This window comes from Helianthus annuus, chromosome 4 (genome assembly GCF_002127325.2).
Source record: "Helianthus annuus cultivar XRQ/B chromosome 4, HanXRQr2.0-SUNRISE, whole genome shotgun sequence".
Taxonomy (NCBI): domain Eukaryota; kingdom Viridiplantae; phylum Streptophyta; class Magnoliopsida; order Asterales; family Asteraceae; genus Helianthus; species Helianthus annuus.
In genome coordinates this window covers 50,070,794-50,081,560 of record NC_035436.2, presented here as the reverse complement: position 1 = coordinate 50,081,560, position 10,767 = coordinate 50,070,794, and the positions used below count along the sequence as shown (strand labels likewise).

General features: G+C 34.8%; 1 protein-coding gene across 11 annotated transcripts; it reads right to left on the bottom strand.

Moving 5' to 3' along the window:
- Positions 1–6,969: 6,969 nt before the first annotated feature.
- Positions 6,970–10,510, bottom strand: LOC110936412 (callose synthase 3-like). 11 transcript variants are annotated; one of them, XM_035988892.1, is made up of 12 exons: positions 10,104–10,510; positions 9,945–9,965; positions 9,779–9,827; positions 9,441–9,496; positions 9,288–9,337; positions 9,082–9,201; positions 8,900–9,018; positions 8,748–8,831; positions 8,549–8,621; positions 8,256–8,377; positions 7,416–7,581; positions 6,970–7,306 (listed from the first exon to the last, which is right to left on the bottom strand). In XM_035988892.1, the coding sequence occupies exons 4-11, from the start codon at positions 9,451–9,453 to the stop codon at positions 7,530–7,532; spliced, it is 633 nt and encodes a 210-aa protein (XP_035844785.1). In that variant the 5' UTR covers positions 9,454–9,496; positions 9,779–9,827; positions 9,945–9,965; positions 10,104–10,510; the 3' UTR covers positions 6,970–7,306; positions 7,416–7,529. The 11 variants fall into 11 exon arrangements, with proteins under 11 accessions (XP_035844785.1, XP_035844790.1, XP_022034488.1 ...); XM_035988897.1 differs by having other exon boundaries at positions 7,416–7,617; positions 8,279–8,475; positions 9,441–9,827; XM_022178796.2 differs by having other exon boundaries at positions 7,416–7,617; positions 9,441–9,827.
- Positions 10,511–10,767: the final 257 nt, after the last annotated feature.

Here is a 10,767-nt window from a genome sequence, read left to right as displayed (position 1 = left end):
GGGAAAAAGTGAATCCTGATGTGGCAGTGGTTATAATGATCTGACGGCTAAACGCTGACCACGTGCCAACCCCTGATGAAATGGTAAATAATGGAGGACAGTTGTTTTGACAGCCACTGATGAATTGGGCATCAGTAGTTACAACGGTAACAAAATGAGGCAGTGGATGATTTTTACTATCAGTGGATAGTATATCAGAGGATAGAACAATGATTTTGAACATCAGTGTTTTTCAAAATTTTATGGAGCAGGGGTTGACTTTTAGCAGTGGACAGACTTTAAAGAGCAGATGTTGAGGCACAACAGCAGTTAAGGGAAAACGGTGGTAGAAAATAAAATGAAGACCTTTAGTGCAACAACTGATAGTGCAGCAATGTTTTAACTTTTGACAAATAATGTTAGCATCTGCTTGTTCAGATGTAGGAATTGATTTTAGCTCGTTAAAGCACAATACCTTGTCCAACATCTGTTTGGCACCAGAAATGCTATCTTTAACAAAATACATTTTAGATGTATATTATCAAGATTAAATTGCCAGCAGTTATCTTCGGAAATTTTTGTTCAAGGTTTTGCCACATGTTCATTATTCCTGACAGTGGTTTAGCATCTCAGATGATGAAGACTTTTCTACTAAGGCTACTCATTTTGTGTCTAATTATTTGAATTAGAACATGAATATCTTAGTAGTTCAAAATCAATTTGCAATCAATTTTTGTTCTCAAACAAACTTGAGCTTAACATGACCTTGACATATGTACCATTTCCTTTTGATCAGATTTATGGATAATAATTTCGCACAAAAATTTGGAAATTACATCCTGACCGGTTGTGAAAACTTTTACTATACAAGAATGAGTAAAAGTAGAAAATATATTATTTAGAAAAAAAATGAAATAATATATATCCAGTTTTATTTAAAAAAAAATACCTTAAAAAATAGTTAAAGGATGTTTTGAAAATAACATCAAAAGGATCTGACAGCTTTCCAAGTAAGTTCATGATCATATCATTCTCAAGTTATTTTGACCATTGTTTAGGGTCATTTTCTTGTCAATCGATTGTAAATTCTTCTTTTAAGGTCAACCACTGGGGATGCCATTGTTACCTGAACAATTCCTTTATTGATGAATGCACACAGTTGCATGATTACCATTGTTTTGCCCAACTTTAACCTCATAAGTGTTTTATGCTTATACTCTTTTCTTTTGACTTCAAAAGTTTTGAGATAACCACACTTTGAGATTTCTTCATTTACTTCTTCCCTTTTTACCCTTCCCATTCATAAGTATAGAAATACTTACTGGGAGATTTCATTTTGAGACAACATAGTCCAGAATCATTTTGAAGTAATGTTTTGAGAAATCTGGCCACATTTGTACATGTTTTATTACCAAATCTCACATCACGTATGATTTGAACTGTTTTGACTCCTTATTTTCTTAATGTGTTTTAACAAAGTTGATTTGGTCCTTTTGAGGATTCTCAACCTGCTTTTTAGCACATAAGAATTTTTTACTAAAGCATTATTTCCCTCTTTCAATGTTAGCAAAACACTAATGTTTATATGAATATAGGTTTCGCTAATCTGAGGTACATACTTTAGTATAAAATATGATGAAATCATCACAAATTTCATAACAACAGTTGAGATCAATTTTAAATGAAGATGAACCTACCATAATTACCAGATAAGTTTCCAGATCTGGAAACTATGAGTGATTTGTGCATGACATCACCAGTTGTATGAGATTTGTGAATCTTATGACATCTTGGTTGTTTTACAGAGTATCAGATTCATCATTTTGAACATGATTTCTCTTGCTCTGTTTTCAACTAAATACAATCAACCTTAGTATCAATAATTTTAAGCTGAACTGTTATGTCAAATTGATTGTTAGATCGAATTTGACTGTCCAAGCTCTGATACCAATTGTTAGGATCGGAGGCTCTCATGATTGTGTTTGTTTGTATAAGTTTAACATTCAGAGTATATTAAATTATGTAAAATGCAGCGGAAATGAATACAAACTTTGTAAACACAATTCAAAGAAGAGAATAGTTTGATAAATAATTGCTTTTCATCAGTCGAAAGGTTACAAAGCAAATCAAAAGATTACAAGCATGCTTACAATACTAAACTCCCCCTCAGCCTGATACCCCAAGGTTGGTTGTTCAAGATGAAAGGATTGGATTGAGGAGAAGAACTCACTCAAAACGATCAAATGTAACAATACATAGTACTGTTACATTTATAGACAATCCAAACCACTGAAGCATCTCAGCTGACATTACCATGAAAGTGACATCTAACAACCTAACAAACTCTATCTACTGATCTATACAACTACTGCTTTGCTAACTACTGATATTGCATTACATTACATGAGATGAATAAAACTGCTGCTGCATCATTCCACTGCTGTGAACCCATCAGTACTTGTCATGATCAGCAGTGCTTGACTCAAGGCAGCAGATTGAACAGCATGGCTTTTAGTCTTCATCAGTCCTTGAGTAGAACAACAGTTGTAGGTCAGCAGATGTTTATAGAGGCAGTACTTTGGAGCATATCAGATGTTTGAGCCACTTTCAAAGGGAAAGCAAAGTGTAAACTGCTGCTTATTGTGAGTCCACTGTTGTGATCCGGTTTTGGCTTTCATTATCTGTTCCTCTGGTAGGGTTCAATCCCAACAAAGATTCATAGCAGGATATCCAAAGGTACTACCTTAAATCCTTAATGGGCTTCTACGTAATAGTTAAGACCCTTGGATTATGAATTACTATTCTATAATTGGACCCCTTGGGTGGTCTAGTTAAAAGAGATTGATTCAAAATCTGGTTAGGAATATCATGTGATGATATAGCTGAAAAGACCCCTTAAGTGGTCTATTTAAGGAAATCATACGACGGTCTAGTTAAGGAGATCATGTGTTGATCTAGTTAAAAAGATCGTTCGTTGATCTAGTTAAAAAGATCCTTTGGTGGTCTAGTCAAGTTACTTCCTGTTTATTCGATTGATTTTTCTCCTACGCATTATGAAATGAACTGTGCGGACTGTGCAACGAATTACGTAATTATGGATGCATACATAATTATGGAGTTCAATGCACAGAAACCACAACAAATTTGTCATGTGTTAAGACCTATAGTGATGAGAATAACGAAACGGGAAAAATGTAGAAAGGGGCATGGTGGATACGTCGATGGTACTTCCTATATATAAGTGTTCCTTATTACATTGTGAATGTAGCGTTATTTGAGTTACTAGAAGTCCTGGACCTGGACCAATGTTATTTTATCTTACAATCTCCGACTTTTATTTCGAGCACACACAAGTTTCCTATAATAGTCTTTATAGGAAACATTCTCCTATCCGTTGTTCAAAGCTCCATGCTTTTGTTAAAACAACGGCATCACTTTGACAGTTGACAAATTCGCTAGGAATCCAAATGGGGCACAGAGTTTTACTTAGGGTACGTAGGATTCATTCGAAAGCAAAACAATCACAGTTGTCTTCACAGGTTTCCTCTAAAATTAAATTTCGGGACAAAATTTCCTAAAGTAGGGGAGACTGTGACGCCAATGTCACTTTGACCATCATACAAATACCAAACCAATGAAATATTGTATTTCATACTTGGGATTTGTATAATTATGTGTATCATTTGCACATATCATTCATCGTTCAATTTCAAGCTCTAAATCGCTCTCTTGAAAGTTATACGCTAACTGATGCGTAAATGTAATAAGTTTAACGTGACAAACACTCTGGAATAGTGACATGGGCTTATCATACCTTAAATAACCTTTACATAACTTAGAAATAAGTTTTGGAGGGTTTGGTGTGACGAAATCAAGTTTATTCGATCGCAGGGACTATTTGCGTCAAACTGCAAAAGTCTGCTGATTCGTATGGTATTGAACATTCCGAAACTTGACCATAAGTTAAACATACCATAAATATCCTTTACATAGCTTAGAAATAGGCTTTGATGGGTTCGGTGTGCAAAAATAAACTTTTTGGTTAAATAGGGACTAAAATCGTCAAAAAGTGCACAAGTTTGCATTTTCGCGCATATCTTACGTTCTGAAAATATCCGGACATCCAAAAATTTTTGTAATCATTAAAATATTTTATTTTAGTGATTGGCATGATAAAATTCCATTCGTCGCGTAATTTGGATTGTTTTTCGCGTCCGTTCGAGTTTCATCGTAATTAACCGAATAACGCAACCGTACGACCAAACGAACCGACATCGAGATCTTTTTGAGCATGTTTCATGTTCCCCATGCTTTAACTTCATTATGGAGCCTTGAAATGAGGTTAACGGGGCTTAAACATGTCAAAAATCAAGTTTTAAGCATCAGGAGCCTGTTCTGCCAATTTTGAAAACTTGCTGATCTAGAAGTTCTAGGAGGGGCGCGTAAGAATAAGCTTATGTCTACGTGGCCCGCGTAAAACCATCAGATCTGCGAAAATCAATTTCCAGCTTGATCCAGCTGTTCCCATGATTTGCAAGTGGTTTTTAACAAGTCTATGGGCTATTTTGGGGCACCCATGGTATTCTAAAACCATGGGCACACACGTAATGCTTAGATTGAAGCTCGTTTTTCGATGAATGATCCTAACGGTGGCCCGAAAACTATATAAACCCCATGATTTTTTATTTGAAACTCACACATGATCTGAATATTCTCTAAGTTGAAGCTCAAAGCTTCATACCTGAGAATTTATAGATCATACCTTCATAGCTTGGACCTCTTGTAAGTATTCTTTCGTGCTTTTATGCGTTTTTTAAGAACGAAAGTCAAACTATGTTTGACTTTCTGCTTTGACCAGTCAATGGTCAACACGAAGTTCGTTTGAACTTCGCAACGTGAGCGTAATCACGATGGTCATAGTCCCTTGTGACTATACCTACTGATTACCAAGTTATTTAGGCATAGTGACGAGTCATAGTTTCGGTCAAAATGCGTGTTTTGCAACCAAACTATTCTTGGGTATCAAAACCCTATATTTTGATATCAAACTTGTTTTCTAACTTCATTGAACAAGTTTTAACATGTTTAACTTGTCACTTTTAGTATAGTGCTTATATAGGGTCATAAGGTAAGCGGTCTAAACAATCGCTTAGACTTTCGAACCCGACCCGTTTGATCGATCATTAGGATCCGACCAAGCATATATTGTGACCATAGTTGTATAGGGAATAACCTTCCGAGGTTATACCTTATGGTCACTTCGTTTAGTTAGTTGTATGATAGTTAGTTTATATGCCTTAGTTTATATGTAACCAAATTTTTGACATCTAAACTGATTAGGCAACATTATTAGACATGTTAAGGCATATAATACTTGTCATAGGACTAGTTAGGCGGTCCGAACGCGTTTTACGCGAATGACGCGTTAAAGTAGCGTAAACTACTTAAACGGGTCGTAATGGGTCGTAAGCACTTAGGTTAGGTTTCGATTTAGTATGTAGGCTTTGTTAAACCATATTACATGAGTTCTCATACTCATTTGGTTTACAAAACTTCATTCTATCCGATCTTCTGATTTAGTGTCACACCCCAAAATACGTCGCAGCGGAATATAAAACGTAGTGGTGACGGAAGCTGTTGCCCATTTCTATCTTGATGTTTGATGCATTATAGTGTTGGACATATTAACTTAATTAAAACATAAGTTTTTAAGCATGACGTCCCATAACGTGACACAACCACGACATAATTAAATTGTCTTTGATCCTTTTGGATCTTATTACATTTGTCCCAGAAAGTTTAAAATTAGTCCAACATATTTAAGTGACAAAACATGCATCAAAAACCACAAGATACGCAATAATTCCCGAAGCCGAACTCAAGTACCTGTAGAACACGTTAAAATCAAGTGTCAACACAAAGGCAGGTGAATTCACGTATTCATTTACTACCAATTTTATTTCAAGGAAAACTTTCTGATTAGGTGTTTATTTGAAAACATCCATATAAATTTTAGAAAGTCCATCTTACTTCCTTATTAAAAATCCATGGGCCATCCGTCGCAGTTTCTCGAACCCGACAATATTGTTACTGCCCAAGTTTTGTATATTAAATTATTACGTCAACTTTCAGACTCGTATGTTAGCTAGATGATACGAACCATATATTAACCATGCAAGGATAATCAATGCTAGACAATAAACAGAATCAAAATTCGTCGCTTGACTTGACACGGGGCGACCGGTCACGAAGGGGTTGTCAACCCGATAGATCTACCAACAATTCCTCGCGTATATTACTTAAATGATTAAACGACATCATGGGCGCATGGTTCTTTCTCGAAGAATAATATGATGTCTGCCTCACGTACAATATATAAATCCTACTAATATGACAATTTAATACACGACGATTTACGAATTCCCCTGTCACTCAAATGTTGAGACTCAGTCCGGAATTCATCCCTAATCCGTACAGTCTCGTTTCACTTAAGAAATACCGCACGTACAATATTCAATCATCAAAAACGTTTTACTTCGAAATGTATAACTTATCAAATTCATATATTTTCAGCAAAAATATATATTTTATATATTAAAAGGTATGTTTTATTTCGAAAACATTATTAAACCCTTTTAACGACGTGTTCCGCCCCCAAAATATATACAAAACAGTAAAAAGAGGGGTTTCGTGACACTCACCTTTGGGTGCGTATTTTAATATCGCAATCCCAGAGATTGATTTTTATATACGTCCTAATATAGGAACAATTCTAAATCAATATATATTTAACACAAAAATCCTAAGTTTCTCCGCTTCTTAGAATTATCACATAACTTTGAGATTTTCTCGAAAAGTTATCATTTTTGATTATGTTGGCACGTTAATATATATATCGGTCCATATATATATATATATATATATATATATACTAGGTTATCACCCGGGAATGCTTCCCGGGTTGTTTATTTTTATTAGTTGATAAACATGTTTTTTTTTTGTTAAAATGTAACATATTATTTCATTAAACTTTTACACAAAACTTCCCAAATCGTTTTGTTATAAGCATATCTAGGATTGCTTTCCGGGCTCGGGAAACTTAGTTATATTATTTGTTATTAACCTAGTTACATATATACCATTGCATCCATAGATTAATAAGATGTATGAAAATGAACTAAATTTAGTAGGAAAAAACCGAATCCCTGTTACTAAACTTGCATCACTAAAAACCCTATAATCAAAGAACCCCCAACAAAATAGCCTTTTCAAAGGACAGAAGCACCAAACAGGTCTTCAGCAACTAAAAGATCATCTAACAATACCCCTGCAGTTAACAAAGCAACAGAAAATAAAACACCATAGTACCAGACTTTTTTTTGAAAATGTGAATTATTAGTGTATCAAGAGAACTGAGAAGATAGATCAGGTCTTACCTCCGCGTAAACCACCGTAAATGAAAATTAAATCCCCTACAGCAGCCAGCCGCGTGCCTACACCGCCTTGTTAATTCAACCGCGGCATCTCTGCCAGTAGCATCAGCACTGTATCTACCAGTCCTTGGACACGTCACAACAGATTTTGTATCGAACCAAACTCCTGCTGTAGTATCAAGAACCACACAATAAATATCAACACCTGCATAATTTTGCGAGTCAAAGTTATGGTCAATGCCACTTTGAATCAGTTTGTCCGAAAAAACACCAGCGAAGTAGACCACTAATGGCATCATACTCCAAGGAACAGCACTAAACCATGCTGCTTGTCGAAGGTCAACATGATATATCTGGACATCACGCAACATTTTGTGTTGCGGGTCGAGCCCGTTGGTTGACCGAAACACTTTTGACCATATTTTTTTAAATAATTAGTGTGATGAAGATAATTACTAAAACTATATTATTAGTTTATTACCATGATCTAAACTTTTAATAAATCAAATTTGAAAAATCTGACCCGTTTCCTTTTAAGCCTTTTATTTTACAAATTTGGCCTATTAAAAAAGGGCTCAAATCGTCCCTTTATAAGCAAACGGGTCGAAATAGCAAATGTCATCCAAAATTGAAGTCAAAGAGCTTGCAAAATTAAAAAAAAAAAAAACCTCACTACAATAGAAAAACAAAATTCAACTACAGTTCACAATATGTAAAAAAGACAAACTTTGCTTTCAAGCTCAATAGAATAATGTGAAAGGATAATACCAACCTCTCTAATAAAAAAAAACACAGATTTTAGTTATAAGCAGTGAATTCATGAGTAGAAGAAAATATACTAACTACCATAAATCATTTTTTCTCACCAATTGTTGACACTCGCTTGTATCCATAACTGACGAGTCAAGACACTCTAAACATAGTTTCCGACCATCATTAAGAGCCGCATAGCTTGTTTCACGTGGCTGAAAATCATCGGTAATCATTATAATATCCAACTTTAATTTTAAATATATTTTGTACTTTATATAAAAGTTTAGGATTCGTAGGGTAGAATTAAAACCTGTACACAGAAAGAAAATGGTTAGCTGTGGATCAAAAGTCAAATCACGGGAGACATTTTAGTTTGCAATTACCAGCAAATATGTCTCGCTTAGATTTATAATCTTAGAGGCTTTGCTGACACCTCCTCTGGTAAGGTGAAACAACCTATCAAAAACATCTGGATGACCATAATGAAAACGAACCGTAGAGGAATCAAGTAATTATTTAATTAATAAACATGCCTGCAACAGAAGTATGAAAAGAACCAACAGGATATGATTTAGATCTTACTTCAAAGGTTTGGCCAGCAATCTTTGACCAATTGTTACAAAACTTGTTTCTTGATTAGACATAAACCATGCAAGAGAAGAAACACTGCAGCAAGAAAGGATAACAATAAGCTTAATGAACAAAGGGGGAATGTTTAACAACTTTCAACGCACCTTCCAGTGAAAATATGCTCCCTAAGTCCTAATATCATCGGGTACCTCACATCATCAAGTTTTTTACGAAATTCTTGAAGAAAGTTCCTCATTTTTAACGCCTCTTCTATATAATTATCCTGGATGTTTGATTGCAATTATGGAATGTATATAGCTATAGAAGTAGATATTTGACAACATACCTGATTCATGTCTATAGTCTGCAAGCCCTCTCCACGTGTGAAAATGATTGCATGATTCTGATTCTCAGGCTTTCTTTCTCCTAATATTGCAGGTCCAGGCAATTTTATCTTATAAATCACCTGCACATTGAGATCACCTCTATTGTTAACAAACCACTTCTTCAAAAGAATTATAATTTTTTATATAACGAAATCCCAGTTTTTACCTGTTCCAAGTTTTGACCTGTCTCAGAAGCCTTATATCCTTCCATCAAATCTGGTCAAAATCCAAAACAGACCTAAAACTAATTAACAACAAACAAACAGTTGCAGCAGCACATATAATGGAACTATTATTATTTCGTATGGAAAGAAAGTACCTGAGGGGAGCATGGCATACGGTGTAGTTGTTGAAATAACACAGATTCCAATGTGACTACATTAGATAAGACTACGTTTCTAAACCTTATAAAGGCATTAAATGCCTAACAAATGCATCTTTTATTCTAGTTAAAGGGTGTTTGAATGTGCTTTTTCAAACAAATTATCCCCAAATTTGGTTACTTTGACCTTAATACACTGTAATAATAACAAAATCCCATCTTCATTTCATACAAACAGAATATACAACCAAATCTAAGTACCCAAAAAGACGCTTACAAACCAAAATGTGTTGTTCATTCAAACCAAAATTCAACACAAATCAAAATCCGATTACCTTAGAGTCTCAGAATGAAGTCCTCTTATACTGTGAAGTTCTTTTTGATCTGTTATGGTCACAAATAAAAATTAATTGAAGGTAGCTTCTGGATTTATAATAAAAACACAGAAGCACAACAAAAACTAAGCAGAATCAAAGCATATATAATCTAAACAATAACTACCTGGATCTTATCTGGATGAATCTATGACATGCAAAACACAAAAATGAAAAAAAAAATTAAGGATGGACACGAAAATAAGGGGAAAACAGAATAAAAGGTATCGAACAACACTAAACATACCTAGATTTTTTATCAATATCGACTACGGAAATGACATACCTGGAAGTGAATAACCTTGATTTGGAATCCTTTGTTAATGCGTTCAAGCACAAGCGATTCAGAGGGAATCTTCGATGAATATATCTGCGATTGTAGATCATTTTTTGTAATCTCTATCAACGGACGGCGGAACATCAAGCCGATGAACAGATTTTGTGTAATCTCTATCAGCGGACGGCAGGCGGCGGAACATCATGCCGAAGAATAGATCTGCGTTTGGATCGGTCACGAGAACATGGAATCTTCGATGAACATATTTGCGATTGTAGATCATATCTCTATCATCGGTTATTATGTTGTGAAATAAAATTCTCCAGATCTTCACTTGAGAGATCGTAACGTCTGAGGAGGAAGAATGAAAGGAAATTTAGGGTTTAGTCAATTTTGGTATTCAAGAATGAAAAGAACGCTTATATCTGGATCCGAATAATGTTACACGAATTGAATGGGTCGGGTTACAAAAGAGAAAGATCCGCGTGATTTTTTTGGACAACATTTTCGTTTTCCCGCCAAAACCCAATCCTAGAAGCTCTAATATCATGCCACATCAGCCCAAATCTTTATGTTTATTATATATAATAGATATATATATATATATATTGGGGGAGGTTCATTTGAGAAGAAATTTAATGTGAGAAGAAAAAGAAGAAAAGACATATTAGTA